Source organism: Agelaius tricolor, unplaced genomic scaffold (assembly GCF_023055355.1).
Source record: "Agelaius tricolor isolate 1412-34295 unplaced genomic scaffold, bAgeTri1.0.p SCAF_19, whole genome shotgun sequence".
Taxonomy (NCBI): Eukaryota; Metazoa; Chordata; class Aves; order Passeriformes; family Icteridae; genus Agelaius; species Agelaius tricolor.
In genome coordinates, this window is record NW_027269279.1 from 2,242,605 (window position 1) to 2,263,654 (window position 21,050).

Sequence of the window (21,050 nt, forward strand, 5' to 3'; positions counted from 1 at the left end):
CCTGTGCTGGAGAGGCTCAGGAACTGTGACAATCTGCCAGGGGGGGAGAGCCATCACTGACTGTGCAGGGCAAGGGGACAGCAGGAACTCCCAGAGCAGAACTCAGGAGTCCCACGGGATTCCTTGGAATGGGGACCAAGGCCACACTCCCCACAACAGGGCAGCTGTAAATACCCCAGGTGAGATGCAGACAGGCACAAACACTCGGGCCAGTGCCAGAAGAGCATAAATTGCCTGCCAGGAAGGAGAAAAGAGACAGAAAACCATGGATACTGCTGCAGCTCAACACTGACTGCAGTCCTAGACCTGTCTCTGCTCCTGATCCAGCCCTGGTTCATCCTCAAGGACGCATTTACACCCACAAATGGTTTCAGATAGCCTTGATACCCTTTTGGGTATGGGGACATGGTGGAGACCCCCTGGCACCTCTGCCAGCAGGAACCTGCTGCCCTCAGCCCTTCAGCTCCTGCTGGGACATTTCCCACCAACTCCTTGAGCACCACAAAACCAAATTTTTGGGGTTGTGGGTTTTTTTGTGTTTTTTTTTTTTTTTTTTCCAAGACCCAAGGACTTTGGGGAAGCAGGGAATGGGTGACCTATTCAGCCACGTCCCTGTTAGGACCTGCAGGGGCTGGATTAGCAACTCGGCTCCAAAATCTCCTTTTCCCTGAGCACCTGGAGGGAGCTGAGCTGACTCCAACCTCACCGTAGGACACCGGAGAAAGCTGAGTTAGCAGGGCTGTGTTAATTACCCCCTGCGCGGCTCCTCCCAAAGCTTTCGAGACTGTGAAATGGCCCATCTGCTGCGACAGAGCTCATTGTCTTAATCACACGACACACGGGTGACATTCCGCCCGGAGCCGGCGACAGCGACCGAGCCCTCGCTGCTGGCCAGGAGCGAGGCACCGATTGCAGGAGCAGGGGAGGAGCTCAGGTGCTCGCAGGTGCCCTGCCAGCTGAACCAGCTTTGGTGCTCCCCCAGGGGATAACTCGGGAAAAGGAGGTGGAAAAAATAAGGTCGGAACTGGAGCAACAGGGCACAGATGGCCCCGTTGTTACTGAAAGTAAAGCGTGGCCAAAGAGCCCCCATGTGGGATGAGGGATGTGTGTGTATTTAGCAAGAAAATCTTTTAGCACATAAGATGAAGGTAGCTGAGTGTGATGCTCCCACAGCCCAGCTCATCTGGACATCCCTGCTGGGTTTGGGATTGACTTTCTTGTCTCCAGGAGGATGAGGAGGCACACCTGGCTGTGTTTGCCACAAACCCTGTGCAAGGAGAGGGACCAACAAACAGGTTGTCAAGATCAGACAGAAATAAGAGGGGGAAAAACCAAACTCGGGACAGCCATAGTTTGTTGAAGTCGCCAGGGGCATGCAGGAATGGTGGAAATGGATGTTTGGCTCCATGTCTGTACTTAGTGGCCACCAGGCCATGTCACTCCCAGCCACTGGTGGTGCTCCTGTTCACCCTGCAGGAAGGCTGGGAGGAGGAAAGATCAGCACAGAGCACCCTTTCCCTAAAACCCAGACGAGTCACTAGGACCCAAGTCTCCCAGACAAGAAGCCAAGAGACAGGAGACTCGATAATTAATGGGAGCTCTGCAACTCGAGCTTAATTACACCAAACGGTGGCTGCACCCCAGGAACCTGGAGCCATGAATAGCAAAAGGAAGCACCTGGAGAGGGGGAAGCAGGGAGGATGTTCCTGCCCTAGTGCCATCCCCAGCAGACAGGTTGGCTAATAGGACACAGCTTTGGCCAGGATTTTTCTGCAAGGCAGAATAAATGCAGCTGGAGAGTCTTTATCTGGGGCTGCTGTAGCTGATGGTTGTTGCTGTTATCAGGGCTGCTATCAGGGCATTTGGCTCAGCACCCTGTCATAGAGCAGGGGCAGAGCTGCTCACAGCCAGCAGAGGCTGGGGGAGAGATGGTTAATTGCTTAATTCTGTGGTTAATTCCACCTTGCTCCCAGGCTATAGGAGCCTTTCCTAGGGGGTGAGCAGGGCAGAGGATTTATACAAAACAGAGCAAGTCACAGAACCCCAGAATGGTTTGGACTGGAAGGGACCTTAAATCTCAGCTTGTTCCAAACCCCTTCCACTGTCTCAGGTTGCTCTAAGTCCTGTCCAGCCTGGCTTTGGACACCCTCCAAGATCCAGGGGTAGTCTCAGATTTCTGGGCACCCTGTGCCAGGGCCTCCCCACCCTCACAGGGAAGAATTTTTCCCCAATATTCCATCTAACCCTGCCCTCTGTAGTGGGAAGCCATTCTCCCTTGTCCTGTCACTCCAAGCTCTTGTCCAAAGCTCCTCTCCAGCTCTCCTGGAGCCCCTTCAGGCACTGGAAGGGGCTCTAGGGTGTCCCCACACCCCTCTCTTCTCCAGATGAACATCCCCAGCTCTCCCAGCCCGGCTCCACACAGCACAACACACAGAATACACAAGTGAAAATGACAAGAAAATAATAGAAGCTTTCAAATATTCCACGCAGAAAATATTCCAGCCCTGAAAAGAAAATCTATTCAATCAAGAAAGCAGAAAGGAACAAAAGGCTCTTACCCATATTTCCACACCAACATTTAAGGAAAAATAAACCACTACAACAACAAGGTCAGAATGCTGAGCTGATGTGAGGGGGTAACAGAGCCAGCAGTGGAATTTAACTCCATTCCTCTGCCTCCTTCTTCATCCTCAGCCTCACAGGGTGACTGAATCAGTAACTCATTAGCAGCCCAAGGGCATTTACCATTAAACAGCCCAGCAGGAGGAATTGTGCTTCCAAAGGTGCCTGGGTGGGCAGCCTGGCCCCTGCTGCTCCCCACCCTCTCCACTCCACCTGATTTCAGTGTCTCACAGATGGGCAGGCTTGAAAAATGTCTGAGTGATGCCTCATGTGCTTCCCTCCCTTTCCACCACCCTATCAACAGCCAAAGGACAGCAGCCCAGCCTTATGGGTGCAGTTTGTTCCCAAATTCCTGAGCCCTCATCAATATCATAATTGTATAACTGCACGAAACCAGGCAAAGTTGGGGTTTTCTGTGTTTTAAAGCAAAGACCAAACAGGAGCTGGGTGAATGCCTGAGGTGGAGCCTGGCATGGCAGCAAGGGCTGACCAGGAGAGACCCCCACAGAGGAGATCACAGAATCATGGAATCATTTGGCCTGGAGAAGTCCTCTAAGATCATTGAGTCCAAGCATTATTCCACATCTACACTGCTTTTAAATCTGGTGATTCCACCACTGCTCTGGGCAGTCTGTACCAACATTTGACAACCCTTCCCATGAGATTTTTCCTAATAGCCAACCTAACCTCTCCTGGTGCAACTTGAGATTGTTTCCTCTTGTTAACTGGGAGAAAAGACCAACCCTCACCTGCATCCTCCTGTCAGGGAGCTGTGGAGAGAGGAAGACAGCAATTCCTCTGAAGAAGAGAGGAGACAGCATGAGACAGGCACAGGAAACCACCTCAGAATCCCTCATTTTGGGGTACTTAGCCTTCAATTTGCTGCATTGGACGCTTGTCTGGCTCGTTGCCAAGTGGCAGCACACCTCCACAAGGTCTCACTAATAAAATAAACACGGTGCAGTCAATGTGCCCATCACCGAGTCAGGTCAGCATTCCTCCTCTCTTTGAAGGAGCCGCAGCCACTCTGCACAGCCCTGAGAGGAACCGACCTTCCCCCTCAGTGCTCAGCTGGAATTTGACCTGCATTAACACATCCAAAGTACCCACACGTGTCAATAAATCAGCCTGGTGTATCCATTAACATTAAGGAAAGCACCTGGTTTTATCCTTTCAAGTCAATGAACCCTCCAAAGTCCTTGGAAGTTTGTGTCCAACATAGAAACGGTGTCAACAAAGGTTAATTTTCACTTCTGAACACGCCAAAAGCTTTACACTCATTTGTAGGACATGATGGAAAGATGAAACCAAACAGCCTCGAAATGCTCATCAATTCCACCACTGTTTTCTCTGCAGCAGGTGAGGAATTGGAGTCCCTGGGACTGGGAGCTGCTGCCTGGCAGCCAGCCGGCCATTCCACCCACACCTGCCCAAGGAGGGCTGGGAAAACAAACCTGGACAAGTTCAGCTCTGCTCTGTGGCGTAGATTTTAGCTCATCCACGCATTCAGGGCAGGCAAGAAACCTCAAAAAACACCCCCAGTTTACCTGTGATGAGCTGGTTTGGATTTTACCAGCTGGAACCTACACCCCCCACAATATCCCCAAGTCAAAGAGGCACAGAATGGTTTGGGTTGGGAAGGATCATCTCATTCCAAGACCTTGTCATGGCAGGGACACCTTCCACTATCCCAGGTGGCTCCAAGCCCCATCCAAACTGGCCTTGGACACTTCCAGGGATCCAGGGGCAGCCACAGCTTCTCTGGGAATCTGTGCCATGGTCTGAGCAAGTCCCTGTTGCTCCCTGACCATATTTAAGGACACACAGTTTAGAAAACAAAGGAGCAGCACATGAGCATTTTTAGAAAGCTCACACAAAACAAGTTTTTATTCTTTGTCGCAGAAAATAAATACAGGTGCATATTCCATATGCTTTTCTATAAAAGCACTCCTACAAAATCACTGGACTGCATACAACAGTACAACCTTTTTGGCTTTTAAAATGCAAATATGATACAGTCACTTCATTTTATTATCATTTAAAGCACTTGTAGCAAGCAGCTTTGGAAAAGGAATGCTTAATTTAGAAGCCAAATTCTTGCCTCAAGTGTTTTGTGGGATTTTTCCATCGTGTATAGTGCAACTAACCTAAAAGCAACTAGAACAGTTTTTCTGTAAAACGTTTATTCCCACCAACCCTCCCCAACTCCAAAAAACCCTGCAAAGGAAAAAAAAAAAAATTGTCTTAAAAACTGTTCTACCTTGATACTTAAACCAAGAGAAAACAAGAAGTGGCTCAATGGAAATATTAAGGAAAGCACAACGCTTCACAGCTCGTTCTCTGTTCGCTTCCAGTTTGGCCCGGGTGTTTATTTAGAGGAAGAAGCTTTAATCATCCACTCCTATATTCCTGAAAAGGTAGGACATGGACTCCCCATTGTGGATCCTGCGAATGGCTTCTGACAGGATCATGCTGATATCCACAGTCTTGATTTTAGGGCACTGAAGTTTTTGTATTTCGTGTGGAATTGTGTTTGTAACAACCACCTACAGGAAGAAGAAATGGTCAGGAAGATGTAGCACTTTTGTTTTCCACCTTTTATACTGGAAGGGTGAAAAGGAGTTTTACAGATCCCACCAAACCACCCTGGCTGACAAAACAACATTTTACATTACTGTCAGGGTCCCAGTGTCAGGAAGGGCCATGTGCTGCCACAGGTTCCATGGATACTAATGGCACTGTCCCTCCTTCCTTTCATTCATTCCTTCATTCTGCCACACAGATCCAGAGGAGGTACAGGAATACCCCACCACTGAAGAGAAAGGTGTGCTGATACTGACAGTCCAGCACCTCACCACTTCCCGCATTTCCCACTGCTCTGGTTTAAAGACATGTGGATGCCAATATTCCAGCCCACAATTCCACAGGGAGAAAGCCTGAAGCAGGAAGCTCCCATCTAAATCCTTGATGCCAGCATATGTCAATAACCAATTCAGGAGAAATGGCCCCAGAGCCCACACTGACCTCATCGATGGCAGACTCCTCGATCAGCCGGGGAGCATCTGAGGACAGCAGGCCATGGGTGGCCATGACAAAGATCTTGTAGGCCCCTCTCTCCTTGAGGGTCTCAGCTGCAGCCAGAAAGGTGTCAACGTCATCTATGATGTCATCCTGCCAAAATCCCAGAGTCACTGAGGGTTCACCACATCAGACAGACCAACACAGCACACCTGACTGACAGCACAGCTTGAAAAGGTGTAACCAACCTCAAACTATCAGAAAATTGTTCTTTTCCTTGACAAACCCAGAGATACACCCTGCTCCAGAGGAAAGTGCATCAAGGAATCATAGAATGGCCTGGGTTGGAAGGGACCTTAAAGATCATCTCATTCCAAGCCCTGCCATGGGCAGGGACAGCTCCCATTAGAACTGGCTGCTCAGAGCTCCACACAGCCTGGCCTGGAATGCTTCCAGGGATGGGGCAGCCACAGCTGCCTTCATAGAGAAAAATTTCTCCCTTCTATCCAATCTGCCCTACTCTGCTGTAAGTCTGAAGCCATTCCCCCTTGTCCTGTCACTGCAGGCCCTTATAAATAATCTCTCTCCACCTTTCTTGCAGGCTCTGCTCAGGTACTGACAGCCACAATTAGGTCACCCCAGATCCTTCTCTTTTCCAGGCTGAACAATCCCAGTTCTCTCAGCCTCTCCTCATAGCAGAGCTGCTCCATCCCTCTGATCATCTTGGTGGCCTCCTCCAGACCTGTTCCAGCAAGTGCACATCCATCACCTCAGCCTCACTGGCACTCCCAAACCCAGCAGTGGGAACAGGGGGATTCTGCCCTCCTCCTGTGGGGTGCAGGCAGCAGCTGAAGCCCTTCAGGTAAGCACTGAACAGAATTCCACCTGCTCTGCTCATGGAAACAAGGTCCCAGTGCTGCTTCCAGAATGGATCCCTTCAGAGCTCCCAGGCAGCTTTGTGAGGCTGCTCAGTGCTGCCCCATCCTATCAGAAGCTCACCAGCAGCCAAAGTTTAGTGGCTGACACAGAACAGCTACTTGATTTCTGCAACTTTGACATGTTTGATAGAATTGATGAGAACTGAGGGCATCTCACTTACCACAATGATAGCTATTCTTCCTCCTACATCTCCAACAACTGTGATGGGTGGTTTTTCCTTGGGAATCAGCACTGATTAATGGCAGATGTTTTCAGAGGGGTAGAAAGAAGAAAGAAAAGAGGAAGTTTATATAATTTATTTGAACTATGGAAATGTCTGATGGGTCACCACTATTAGAGACATGAAACAGCAACTATTTCAACACCACTACTGAATGAAAACCAGCAGGATTCTAACACATAAATATTTTTTAAACTTAATTAAAATATTAACTATATTCATTTATACCTGAATTCTTTACCAATTCAATTAACTCTTAATTTCAGCACAGAAACAGAGTGGCTTACAGACACAACCAGTTCAGTCACCCATTGACACCCAGGCTGGGTTTATGCCCTGCAGTTCTGGTAGTGCAGCTGTAGGTCACATCCACACTCAAGCAAGAAGGAATCTACAGTATTTGCAGGGAACCCCCAATGAGGGGGAGAGAAATGCAGTATTTGATTTTATTAGAAGGCTAATTAATTATTTTATTATACTATTTTATTCTATATTATATTACATTATATCTAAACTGAATCTGCTAAGCACTTAACTTTGCACATAACTGCACAGAACTTGTGACTGTCAGCCAACAGTCCCAACAACACACACACACACACACACACAGACACACACACACACACTCTTGGCCCTGATAGGCCAAGGAAATAAAACACCATCACTTTGGGTAAACAATTTCTATATTGCATTCTACTTTTGCACAAACACAGGCACAGCAAATGATAAGAATTCTTTTTCCTTTCTCTGAGGTTCAGAGAATATGAAACCCAGAAATATTCCTGGGAAGAATTGTGCCTTGCTTTTCTCTGTGAGGAGAAATGTGGTGACAGGAATCATCTTCTCCCCACTATGAAAGATGATTTTTTTTTCCCTCTGTGAAGAACCACTCCTTTTAGCCAATCCACCCGTGCCAAACCCAATCCCTAAACCCCCAAAAGCACCAGGTAACACCTTCCCCCCACACTTACTTACTGGGGATCTCCAGGCTGGGGTGGATGGCAGCCACGTATTTGGCTGTGGGAGGGGAGTGCCGCCCGTCCACCATGTCCGACTCGGCGTCCTGAGCTTCCCCGTGGATCACCGCGATCCCCAACCGCAAGCGCTCGGCAAACGACTGGGCCCTGCAGGGAAAGGGTTAAAAATATCAGGGCAAGGTCACATTTCAAATAACCCACCTGTGTACAACCCTCACTTGTTTTCATTTTATTGCTAATGTTTCAGAGGGAAGTCAAACAATCTTAAAATTTTAGGAGAATTCATAGAGAAATCGGTTGCCCCTCAGGATCTTTTTTTATCAGGTTTGTAAAAGTCAGAGTAACCTTCAAAGGGCCCATATGGGCCTTAAAGCAAAGGATGAATGCTGCAAGTCCCAAAATGCTGACTGCTCCCTTCTGCTTTGCCCAAGAGCCAAAATAACACTTCCAGCCTTCAGGGATCCCATGCTTTAGCAGGACACATCCAACAGTAACCAAGAACAGCCCTAATGTCTGGATTGTCTGCGTTGAATAGGGAAAAAATACTCCTTTAAAAAGAGAAAATAAGTGTTCACCTATTTATTTAGTAGTAAATAAAGACAATATCCCTGACCTGCTGACACATAACCTGAGATACCCTATGGAAAAGGGGATCCAGATGATCATTCTGCCTGACAAATCACACTTGGGAGTTGAACAGCTTGGATTTTTTAATTAGGTGACATGAAGTTCCTTCACACTGCAGTATTTCTTCAACTAAAATGAGAAATTTCTGTAAAGAAGTGTAAGGTTACTTGGGGGAGTGGGAAAAGCAGAGAGTCAGGAAAATAGGATTTTGCATCCCAGATATTGGAAGCAGCAAATACCAATTAGCACATCCATGCCACCTTACCTTGCACACCCAAGGTTTGGGATCCTGCCTAAGCACCCATCCAAGCCTCCTGTGGTCCAAGCAAGGCCAGCAAATCCAGAGTGATTCACTCTGCTCTAACATCAGCACCTCAGAGCAGTGCCTGAATCACCTCCTCTGTCCTCAAGCCTTACTTCACTACCCAAACAATACAAAGTCCAGACAATAATTTGCCCATCGTGATACTCAGCTAATTAAAAATGAAGACTCTTCCACCCTGTGGTTATCATACAGTTGCAATATTTTTGCAAGTAGTTAATTATAGGTAATTATTATTACAAACAATAACAGTTATGACTTAGCAGGAATAATCATATCAATAAAACTCTATTAATTACCTTAAAATGCAGTATTAAACTGAATAAAGTTCAGAGTAACAGCCAAATGATTTATTAATTCCCCAGTGAGCTCAGAAACCACAGAGACATTCTGAACTTCAACACACAAGGGTTCTTTTTCACAAGGCATTCATCAAAAGTATTTTCCTAGATTGTTTTCAGCCTGGATTAAGCTGAACCATCCAATTATCCCTCTCCCAATACAATGTAACTCTTCACATACTGTCCTTAAATACTCATGGGAGCATGTGAAGAAGCTAAACAATACATCCTGGGATCCTCTCCTGCACAAATCACTGCATGATGTGCAACTCATCTGTCTATTTGCTGGCATTGACAATTACTGGATAAGCATTAAAATGCTGCAACAAACCCTTGCCTCCACCCAAGAGGCAACACTGACACCGTGGAAAAGAAATGGAAAAGAAACAAATGTCAAGTTACCTGGCCAAAACAAAAGAAATCACAAAAAGTACTGCTGGAGAAAAAAGATGACAAAAGGTGGTTTGTTACAGAAAATAGGGAAAACACAGAGTATCAGAATTCATTGGCATGGAAGTCCAAATATCTTTTCAACAAACTCTTGGTTTGTCACCAGCAAATACAGCCTCTCTTAAACCATCATCCAGCTCTTACAGCACCTGCTGACAGCAGTGTAATTCCACAGGTTAGGAACAGTCAACTAAAAAGCTTCATGGATTAAGAACAGTCATTCAACCAGCAGAGACTTGACAATCACAATCATCTCAAACAGCAAACCCAGATTCACCATCTGTGCTCAGGATCTGATCAGCCATGTTCTTAGTTATGCCCACATTAATAAACTCATCTGGATTCATGGCATTACACCTCCAGCCACTCTTCCTCATTTACAGCAGATTTATAATGTAAATGCACACAAATATAACATGATTAAAAATCTTAATCATAAGCACTGCACTGATTTACCACATCCTTTTGGTTTGGTTTTTTTTTTACTCTCCTTAGATTTATTAGGATTACAGCAATGATGTAAAAACTACCCAGCTGACAGAGGAGAATTGGGAGGGGTGTGAAGGCTGCATCTTCTAATTATGGAATATTTGTCCTTGACTTGATCCTAAGAAGAAAATCCCGACAGAGATTTGCTGCTCTAAGGCAGAGAGCAGATCTTACCCACCTCTTTGCAGATGCAGGAGATTTGGCCACAATTACAGCATTCCTGTAGTCTGGTATCTGTAGTAAATAACAGATAGCAATGTCCACTTCATATCTTTAGACAAATTTAAACTCAGTAAGAATCAGAGAACTTTATTTTGCCAGAATTTTAAGCATTGAACATTTTACCTAAGAAAGCAACCTCAAGAATCCATGGTACATGATCAGGGTTGGCAGCTCAGTAAAAACACATATAGAAAATTCAGGTATTAACTTCAAACTGTACCTTTTATAAACTCCATTTTACAGTAGAGATGACAGAAAAATAACTGCTTTAGGACATCAGCATTACACCCACAAGTGTTAAAAGAAACAGGAAACCATCAAAATTCAAGTTTCCTGTTCAACCTAAATTGTCTTTCATGACTAAAAACCAGCATTTTACAACTTCCTATTGTCTTATAGAGTACCCCAAGCAATGTCACATGGCTCCATCACATCACATCACATCACATCACATCACATCACATCGATTCTCTCTCTGGACCATGGGAAGGGATAAAACTTCCACAGTCACTGCACTGATGCAGGAGGCTCAGTCTCACAGTGCTGCTGAAATGCTGACAGCACCAGAGGGATGAGGCCAGCAGTCTGGGTTTCCCTCTGATGTCTGACAGCCTCCACAAGCACAGTCTGCTCCTCAGTTTGCTGCCCCTGCCCCATCTCATATGGTTTTTCACTCCAGACTCCTGATCCCCATTTTAGTCCCCATCTCTCCAAAGTTTCTTATCCTCATCTCCATTTTCCCTGCAAACAGTGACTCCACATCAGATTCATTGGTTTGTAACTTCCCAAGCATTCCACATCCACACTTCCAGCTCTCTTTTCCAACAGCAACTCCAAGTGCACTTCCTCTGGTATCCCATTTTACCCCACTCCTTGCACACTCAGCCTTTTCCTTCCCTGTGCTGCCCTGGGATGATCCATCTCTATGGAGAGCAGCTTAGGGAACCTGTCTGTCCTTCTAGCCAAAAACCACAGTCCTGAGCCAAGCAAAGTCCTCCAGAGCAGGTCCAGTCCTCTGCATCCCAGTGTAAGGGATGGAAGACTCTTCACTAAATACCTGCAAATTGATCTGTTAGGGATGGAATTCATAGATTTGTGGGGATGACACCCTGTCATGCAGTTCACTGCTTTGTCAGATACCAAACGCCCATTCCAGAGCACAGAAATACTTGGGGTTTCTGCCAACACAGGCAAAGTAAGTTCTTCCACAATCTGACCCACAATATACAAGCTGCACTGGCTGATTATTGCCAAAAGCTCCACCTGAAGTAGGCATGGGAAAGAAAAAATAAGTTCTGAATTTGGGCAAGGATTCAACCAACAGAAAATAAGAAATTTTCTGAGGACGTCAGGCAACATTAATAATCCACAATGTTGGTAACTCCACCTATAAACTGGGAATTCAGCATGTTCTGTCCCTGACAAACACTGAGTTATACAAGAGGCTACAAAGATTAACATGATGGAAGGTATGGACAAGGCAGGGCCTGTCACTCAACATAATAAAAGCTTTGATCTAGTTCAGACACCATTGCCTCATTTTTCCTCTGCCAAATTAACAAATTTGTTCTCAGCTCTTCAAAAATGAAGTCAGAAATGTCATCCCAAAGACTCTGAGGTGTCAACATGTCCATGTAACAAAGGGCTGTGTCACTCTGGGATTAACACCTGCTAAAAGCAAAGAGAAGCCACCAAATATCCAACATTTGCCAAGCACACCAAACTAAATACCCAACTATTTTATATCACAGGAATTTCACTGATTGCACTGTCCTCATCCCAGAACAGCAAGTGATTCCCTTCACATCTAGGCATAAATTTCCAACAGGAAACAACTGCAAGCCCTCATTCTCCTAACTTTCAGTGAGATGTTTTTTAAGTGACTTTCATTCCTATCAAGCTGGATTCCATTTCATGCTCCTCAGTACATCCCATCATGAGCCCCAGAGCTTTCAAAGCTCTGCCATTCCCAGTGCAGGATACCCAGCAAGTTGTGGCCACCAGGAACTGGAGGTGAGTACTAAATTCCCCCTGAGCAGCAATGGTTCAAAGTTTTAAGCACAGGTAGAAGATCTGGCTGGTGAAGGTACAGAGTGCCAGTACAGAGCCCATGTGATCAGATCCATGCAGTTCACTCTGCTTTTAGAAAATCCCCTCATGGATGAGCAGAGGGATGAAGAACTGAAAGTATCTTTTAAAATTTTTCTACACACACTTCAGATCTCTACAAATGTCACTACTTTTTAGATTGCACAGCAGTGTCAGACTCAAAGCTGCAAAAATTCTGTGTAAACCACTGAAAGCTCAGGAATCAAAATGTGCTTCAAGACAAATCAGGACCATGATCTTGTTATTGACCATAAACCACAGTTTCAAGCAACACATAAAGGCAAAACTTGTCTTGTGTCTGTGTGTTTGGTTTTCCACTTTTGTTCTTTTTTTTTTTAAGTTAGGAAGTGCTTACAATGTGCAATACTTCTTTCCTGGAACAGCAGGTGAATGACTGTGGCAAAGCCTGGAGTTTTGTTCTGCCATCCTCTTTGACTCTATTACCAAATGAAACTATAATGAGGAATTCAAATAGATTTTAATACTGTCATAACAAAATCATGTTGGTTTGGGTTTCTTTAAGGGGGTGGGGTGGGGTGTGTTTTGTTTTTTAAATTGAGGCATTCCTAGCTTTATAAAAAGAAATAGCTTGGATTCAGAAGCAAGAGTGAGCTAAACCCTTTCTCTCATCAGGAAGAAAGCATTTGCTTTATTCCAAATTACCATTAGTCAGAGGCTTAACGTGCATCTTATACCTACAATTATCATTTGCACATTTTGTACAGGCCAATCTACCAGTAGCACTTCTCAAAACCCTTATAAAAAGAAGATGGAGAAAGGGAGGCACAGAACATCCCAAGTTAAGCTCCTCAAGTCAAGGCATGCAGTCTGAACTAACAGTGAGTGAGATTTCCACCCACCAGCCTGACTTTCAGAGCACCATCAACAGCCTCTCTCATAGTTTACAACTTCCAAAGTGTTTCTTATTATGTGATTTAAATGGATGCCAACACAAGCAGCCCTTCCTATAAATGTCAAGGAAACTGGAAATAGAAAAGGAAGGACATTGAGAACAAGAAAATGCTAATTTTTGTCAGTGTTAGGGGAATACATCTAAGAGAAAAACCAGCACTGCTGCATAAGTAAGAAAACATCAGCTCTTCAAGAAAGCAAAAGTTAAATGTGGGGAAGAGAAGAACCAACAGTTCCCAACATCACTCCCTGCCCCAACATGACCCTTCTCCCCTTAAAATTCAGTTTGAAGAGTTAATCTTTTCAGAGGGATTTGTTTCAGATGGCCTGAGACATGACAGAAAAGAATGAAAAAACCCAACTGTAATAACAGGCCTTCCTCACCTCTTCTTGGATGTACTGGAGTAAAAATGGAGATGCTCTCAAATTATCAACTGGAATATTGAAGAACCCCTGAATTTCCTTCTGATGTAGATCCATGGTAATAAGATGAGTTAGTCCTTTAAAATAAAATAGTGAGACAAACAGAGAAGCACATTAAGAAGAGAGAACAGACACTTTATTTTTCTAAGTTTCATTGCAGCTTGTTCAGAAAATCTCTAAGCTGCATGAGAACACTGAGTGAAAATACACAATAAATTAATTTTAGTCCCTCTTAAGCACACTGGCATTCATGTGTTTTGAGGCTTCCAGAGTGACTTTTAAAGAAGAACCTCAGAACACTGCACATAAGTGACTCTGCAGTGCCACACTGAGGCAGGCAAGATCCTTCTCCACTGGACACAGGACAAAATGGAAGCATTGATTTGTCCTGTGCCACACAGCAAGATCCTGGCACGCTCATTAGTTCTGAACTCCTGAAAAATGGGCCAAGCTCCTAATCAGAAACCACTTCTCCCAAAATAACAGCCCAGATCCCACAGTTTGTTATAACTGCCTGCTTTTTCCCAGGGATGGGAGTGAAAGGAAAGAAGTAGAAAATGTGTTGAAGGCTGTGAAAATGAATAATCTCATTCTCCCACATGGTCTCAGATGTAAAGGACAAAGTGCATTCATCCAACAAGTAAAAAACAAGATAGAAATGACAAGGCACAACTGTTCCAGACTGCAGGAAAGGCAAAGGATGGTTTTATGAGAGGTGGATACCACAGCCCAAAGCAGCTCAGCACAGCAGACTCATTCTGCCAGCTCAGTACAACTCGATGGAAAATGGTTGTATCAAATTTGGTTTTTTTATGAACTCATAATTTAGAAACATGTCTAATTACATTCTCCTTTTTACTACGTAGGTTTTAAACACACAAAAAGCTTGGCAGTTATTTTTAAACAGAGTCCAAACTTGTGTACAGATCTCTCTAACCCTGGAAGCTGACAGCAGGAGCCCCCCTCGCTGTGATTATTTAAGGACAGCCACATTCTCACCAGCTTTGCACATCATCGAGGCCAGCAATTTGGAGACAATGGAGCCCCTTTTCCTCATCTTGCACTGTTTGCTGTAGGGGAAGTAAGGAACGACTCCAATAATGCTTTTGGCACAGGAGGTTTTACATGCATACACCATGATCAGGAGCTCCATGATCGTGGTATTCACATCCCTGCAACGAGAAACATCAGCTCCTGTAGCTGCTGCATCAAAATCCTGAATTCACCACAGAATTCCCACCCAGCAGACATGGAGAGGGCATTTTTAGAGAACTGGTCATCAGCTAAGATCTACATTTCTGCTGCCATTAAAAAGAAATCTTAGCATTTGTAAAGTTCTTTTCACATAAAATTAAAGAATTTCTGAATCACAGGACACATTGCCCAGGAAACATTCCTCCTACATCTTAACTTTGTGATGGTGCTAGAGACAGGGAGCTGAGAAGAATTTAAAAGAGATTGACATAAGCAAAAGAATACACTTAGGGAAGGAATGCAGAGACCAGGGGGAAGGTTTTATTGCTACAGTCACTAAAAATTAAAATTGCAGAAGCTACCTTATGCCAAAGCTGCCTTTGTGTACATATAAAAAACCCAACAAAACCAATACCCAAAAGTCTCCACAAGCCTCTACCTAGTTAATATAAGCTTATTACACTGCATCACAAACAAAAAAGGTGATTCAAAATGAAAACAGAAGCATTGCTATGGACAGCCCAGATCAAATGCCAGCACAGGGTCTTTAAACAGTTACTCACTTGGAAACTGTTTGGATGATAAATACATCCTTTCCTCTCACAGACTCCTGAATCTGCACTCGTGTTTCTGCCAAGAAGAGAAAGATGTGATATTTGCAAGAGCAAATCTCTTGTTAGAGTCTAAGAAAAGGGGAACCAGTACATTCAAATCAGGTTGCATTTCCAGTTTTGTTAATTAAATGCTCACCTCTGTTTGGCTCTTGATAAACCTGAACCTTCCCCATCTCAACTCCCAAGCGCCTGCAGGAACAGAAATAAGGCAGAAGTGAATAAGGGGAGAGGAAGGGCAAATCCAATGTAAATCCCATATAATGCAAGAGTCACTGAAAAGTCTGCGTTCTGTGGGAGAAAACCAAGGAAAGAAAATCCCAAACCATAAAACCAGGAATTACAGTGAACACCTCTTTAAAAAGCACCAACAATTTCCAAAAGCTGCACTGCAGACTATGCTAAACTTATTTTCCAGCCAAGCTCAGAACAAGCAGCAGGAAAAAAAAATGCTGCTGTAAAAATGTAACATTTTGTAATTTTTAATATATTTCTTGCCCTATATATATATATATATATATGCACACACACATGGGGCAATATACATGTGCACAATACTTAAAAATACTGCTTTTAAATCACTCTTATCTATAGAAAAAAGTCAATGCAGAGTGAAGAGGAAAGAGTAGCAAGCACTATTTTATGGATAATGGAAGATTGATATCTGCTGCATTTGTTCCTTGTCAGCATTAGCTACACCCCATCACTACAAAGAGACCAGAGTATGCTCTGCACTCAGGCCCAAATTCTTTCTACACATAACCTGAGTTCCTCTGCACTCCCCTTTCTCCTCCTAGCACACCCAACTTTGGGTAAATAAGCCTCTGGAAGAAATCAATCTTGTCTAATATTCCCAGTAATGTTATGCATCCTAATTAGCACAGTAAAAATGTACTCAAGTCCTAAAAGTTCTGCTACAGATCTGCATGGATTGAAGCTCAAGAAATGCTCCCATCCAAAATATACAGAGAGCAGGAGGGATTTAGCTGTCCTGCCTAAAAATACCCCACTACAAGGAGTGAAAACTTCTGCCATGATGATTTATCACTATGCAAACATTAATTATCCCACGTGTTTCCTATGAAATGCTGCAGCCAGTCACAGCCTGCCACGGAACAATTCAAACACAAATTACTCTCTCTGTCATTGAGCTGTTGAAATATCCTCTCCTATAGAGCAAACTCCATATTCTTGCAAATCATAGCAGTTTTCCCTTGTAACTTTCCTTAAATAGGAGGAAAAAAAATGTCCAGTAAAACAAATCCCATGAGAATAACCCAAAAAATGGGAAGATTCCCTGCAGACTTTACTTACTCAGCAATCCTCTTGGACAGCTCCATGCATGAGGAATTGGAATTAGCTGAGAACAGCACCAGCCCACCCTTGGTGATATTCATGATGGCCCCAATTTCAGTGGATGGCACACAAAACATCAACCCTAAGTTGTTTTGCCGCTTCTGAAAGACTGCAAGAGATCAAAAGTCATTTAAATCCATGTTAAAAAACAAAACAAAACAAAACAAGACAGACAGACATTTGCTCTGTTTAGAAAGTGCAGTCTCCCAGAACCCTGGATATTCCAGCATCCTTAAAATCTGTTATCCCCACTTTCACAGCTGCCATAGAGCTCTCCAAAGATCCCCCAAGACAACGTTCTTGCACCATTTTTTTGTCCTTTTTAACTGTTTTCCTCAGGCTATCATCCAGTAACACTGATACTTTTTTTCCATCACCTTGTCCAGTTCATTTTCCAGAACTGAGCAACGTTTATTGACTTTGCCAAAATCACAAAGACAGTCTGGGGTGGAATTGAGCTAAAAAGAGCTCCTGGGCCCAGGCTAGAAGAGTTTATTTCCAAAGCTGAATCTCTTCCCAGTACTTTTGCAGTTATAAACTTACAAATAAGGATGAAAGGTAAGGAAGAATTCAATAAAGCTGGCAGCTGTAAATAATGACCTCTTGCACAGCAAATCCACTTGCTGAAGCAGCTGTTGTCATGCTTTGACAGCAATATTTCTCCTGTGAAAACAGGAGAAAAATAACAGGAGGAAATCAGTATAATTTGGTTTTTATTTCAAATAAAGGCACAAACCACTAATCTCACCAAGGACTTGATGGGATTCCATGTTTTTATTATTCTTTGTAAATCACATTTTCATGGTTACTTCTACTATAAAATTTTAGTCAAATAAAAAGAAAAAAAAAAAGATCCCATTGACCAGCAGCCCTGGATAGAGGGAGGCAGCATTCATCTTAAAATCCTGCTGCACTTCACCTCTGCTGCATAAATAATCCAATCCTTCATCATCCATTTCAGCATTATGTAGGAGACTGGAAATATTAAACACGAGTGGCATGATTTAAACCAAAATAAACAGAAGTTACAGCTAAATCAGTAAGTTCTTTCCTGGTAAACATCTCCCTGCTGAGAAACAGAATTATCTAATAGTCACACCTAATTGGTTAGAAAAAGCTGATGATGTATCAACTATTAAGTACTCCAAAACAACAACAAAGAGCTTTGTATTTAGAGCAACAGCTGGCTAGGTCCGTAATGAAACTCCTTCACACCTCCTTTACAACCAGACAATCTGGCTCAGTTGAACTCTGTCACAGGAACCCGATTCACTCTTGTGAAGAGCCAAAGTCAAGTCAGGAACTTCCTAACAACAAATCTGCTGGTGCCAAGGCTGAGCTGCCATGACTGAAAACCTGCCCATCATCAGAACTGTGCACAGAGCGACAGCTTCGGGCCCAGCACGCCTGAATGTTTCACTGCACTAAAAGCAGAGGGGCCCCCAAAGCAAGACCTGTATCCCTCTCAAATTAAATATCTAAAAAAAACCAAACCCATTTCTTAGCTGGTGTTTCTCTGCTGTGCTGCTCATTCACTCTCTGCAACTCCCAGCTGTCAACTAATGGCCGTCACCCATCAAATATTCATGATGGTGTTCAAGATCCATCTCAGCTCCACCAGAGGGAAGAACCTGAAATGCTTTTAGGTGTAACAGCACCTGAGAGCACCCTGCTTGTGTGCCTGGATGGGAAGAGAGTGGAGGCAACTTTCTGTGTTACTAAAAGCATTCACAGAGCGTTCAGAAGGTGTATTTTTATCCAGTTGTGTGTCTTCTTTGTTCCATAGATTAGGGAAATGAGGAGCTGATTAAGAGATCTGAAAAGATGAGTTGTTGGTTCCCAATTATTGCTGAGGGTGCACTTTACACCACAAAATACTGATTTACAAGCAACAGTGAACATCACTCTTCATTTTATTATAGGTCAAGGACTTTCTTGTGGATGTACTTCAACAGCTACAAGTGGGCTATGGTGTGCGTGGGCAGGGAAGTTGCATTTCAAGAGTAATATGGATATATCAACCTTCAAACAGGTGTTGGGATGAAAGCAAGCTCACAAAACTTTATTAGATGTGCAAAGGCATGACTCCACAGGGGTACATGGGACAATAACCCTCTGGTTTGAGGTGGGCCAACCTTCCAAGGTTGAACACAAGCACAGAACAGGCTGCAGCACAAACACCTTGCCTTTCCTTTTGGGCTGCACACGATTACACAGACACATCATGATGAGCACAACAATTACTGGGCACACATGGCTTTATGCCTCCATCAACTGAGCATGTCCACACAGAAAGCAACAGAGGCAGGAATAACTGGATGGGATAAGAATGGAGCCCATGGGATGGAGGGAATCTGCACCCTCTCCCCAATCTCCCCACAGGGAATTTTCCCGTCCCTCCACACTCACCGATCCCCGTGGGCTAAGAGACCCTTCCAGCCCACACCTCCCTGCAGTGCTTCGGGTGCTCCAGGTGGGTCACACAGGCCCCGTGTCCCCGGTGGATCCCATCCCTCCGCCCCAGAGCGGCCCGGGCACGCCGCAGCCCCAGCCGCTGCCCCTCACCTGTGGGACCTGCGGGCAGCCCGAACAACCCCGAGAAGGGGCAGCCCAGGAGAGGGGCTCCATCCCCTGAGGGAAGGGCGACCTAGCCCATTCCTCAGGCGTCGGAACCCCGTGTGGGGAAGGGGGGATGTCCTGCCCTCACACAGCCGGCTGAACTGGGCTGAGCGGGCGGGAGCGCCCCTCGCTGAATGCCTTACCTGCCGGCTCCGGCCCCCCGGCCCCGGGAGAAGGCGGCCCGGCCGGAGGGGAAGGAGGGGGAGAGGCAGAGGCGGCGGCGGAGCTCAGCCCCTCCGGTGCTCCGCGGGCAAGATGGCGGCGGGGCGTGAGGGAGGGAGCGCGGGCGGGCGGGGCGGGCCCGAGGCGACGCCCCCCCCCCCCCCCCCTTCCCCCTCCGCGCTGAGGGGAGCGGGCGCCATCTTCCCCCTCAGCCCGCCGTGCTCGTTGGCATCGGGACGGGGTCTCGGAGTTTTAGGATTTTAGAATCGTCAGTGTTGGAAAAGACCTTCAGGATCATCCAGTCCGACCGTCAGCGCAGCAGTACCACGAAACCGTATCACCCACCGCCAGATGCGGGTGCCTCTAACAACACCTCGAGGTGTGGTGATTCCACCACCTCCCTGGGTACCGATGCCAATGCCTGGCCACACCGACAATGAAAAGAATTTTTCTGATATCTAATCTGAATCTCCCATGTGTCAGCTTGAGGCCATTTTCAAGACCAGCCCCCCTCCTCACTACAACATCCTTTCAGGGAGTTGAAGACCATGATAAGTGCCCTGAGCATCCTCCAGAATAAACAAACCCAGCTCAGCCATCCCTTATAAAATACATTTTTCTAGATCCATCATGAGCCTTGTTTACCTTTGCAATAAAAAGGGAAGCTGGGGAGACTGGGATGATGGGGGGACCCCAACACCACAATTCAGCTGCCCCCCCCACCAAAAATTAACCCCTGGTGCAAAATCCATGTGGAATAACGCAGTGATGTCCACAAGGTGCCATAATTTTGGAGCTCCCACATCTGCATCCCCACCAGAGAGGGATGGAAGGGCGACTCCATCCCCACTGAGCTACCATCTGGCCTTTGCCATCAGCAGTGTTTATGGAAAAAGAGGCATTTCTACAAAGTAAATTAAGAACAGAAACTATCAGTGGCCTCTCAGTTCCTTGACAAAAGCGCACATGATTTATCCAGAGTCCTCTCAGGACTCTCCTTGCCACATGCATCAGTTGAACTGCACAAAGATTCTTGTGACATCCGAAATGAGGCTCTTATTTCAGTCACTCTCCTTAAAAAGAAAAAAAGCTTTATCCCAAGATACCCATGACAAAACTGCTTTGAGGAAGTTGCAGTCATCCCACTCAGACACACATCCCTCCTTTAAATACAAAACCCAAACACCATGTTTTTTCCCCAGACTGCGCAGTTAGAACCTGTTTTAAATTACTCTTCTCAGTACGCCCAAGTTGAGCAGCATTTTGTGGATCAGAATTTCAGCATTCAGCATAAAGCTACAAATCAGGTACTTTCCACTGCAGCTTTTCTCACAAAAAGCAATTAAATTTGTTTATTCCTGAACTGCAGGGTGCACTGGAGCAAGGCTGATCATCCCAGCAGATATTTCTGCCCACGCTGGCCTTAACATAAAAAGA

At 45.1% G+C, this 21,050-nt stretch overlaps 1 protein-coding gene across 3 annotated transcripts; it reads right to left on the reverse strand.

Annotated features, from left to right (window-relative positions):
• Positions 1-4,479: 4,479 nt before the first annotated feature.
• On the reverse strand, positions 4,480-19,748 carry PRPSAP2 (phosphoribosyl pyrophosphate synthetase associated protein 2). 3 transcript variants are annotated; one of them, XM_071443811.1, is made up of 12 exons: positions 19,595-19,748; positions 17,376-17,495; positions 16,791-16,941; positions 15,616-15,668; positions 15,429-15,495; positions 14,671-14,843; positions 13,633-13,748; positions 10,184-10,239; positions 7,775-7,923; positions 6,740-6,810; positions 5,647-5,793; positions 4,480-5,168 (listed from the first exon to the last, which is right to left on the reverse strand). In XM_071443811.1, the coding sequence occupies exons 3-12, from the start codon at positions 16,907-16,909 to the stop codon at positions 5,010-5,012; spliced, it is 1,110 nt and encodes a 369-aa protein (XP_071299912.1). In that variant the 5' UTR covers positions 16,910-16,941; positions 17,376-17,495; positions 19,595-19,748; the 3' UTR covers positions 4,480-5,009. The 3 variants fall into 3 exon arrangements, with proteins under 3 accessions (XP_071299912.1, XP_071299913.1, XP_071299914.1); XM_071443812.1 differs by having other exon boundaries at positions 17,376-17,492; positions 19,595-19,720; XM_071443813.1 differs by lacking the exon at positions 17,376-17,495 and having other exon boundaries at positions 19,595-19,742.
• Positions 19,749-21,050: the final 1,302 nt, after the last annotated feature.

Bases quoted from the DNA above. Each gene is read 5' to 3' on its own strand.
- PRPSAP2 (XM_071443811.1), bottom strand. From the start codon at position 16,909: ATGTTTTGTGTGCCATCCACTGAAATTGGGGCCATCATGAATATCACC. The intron at 6,811-7,774 runs GTAAGTAAGTGT...GCCATTAATCAG, and splicing joins CCCCAGCCTGGAGATCCCCA to TGCTGATTCCCAAGGAAAAA. The intron at 5,169-5,646 runs GTCAGTGTGGGC...TTCTTCCTGTAG, and splicing joins AGGAGTCTGCCATCGATGAG to GTGGTTGTTACAAACACAAT.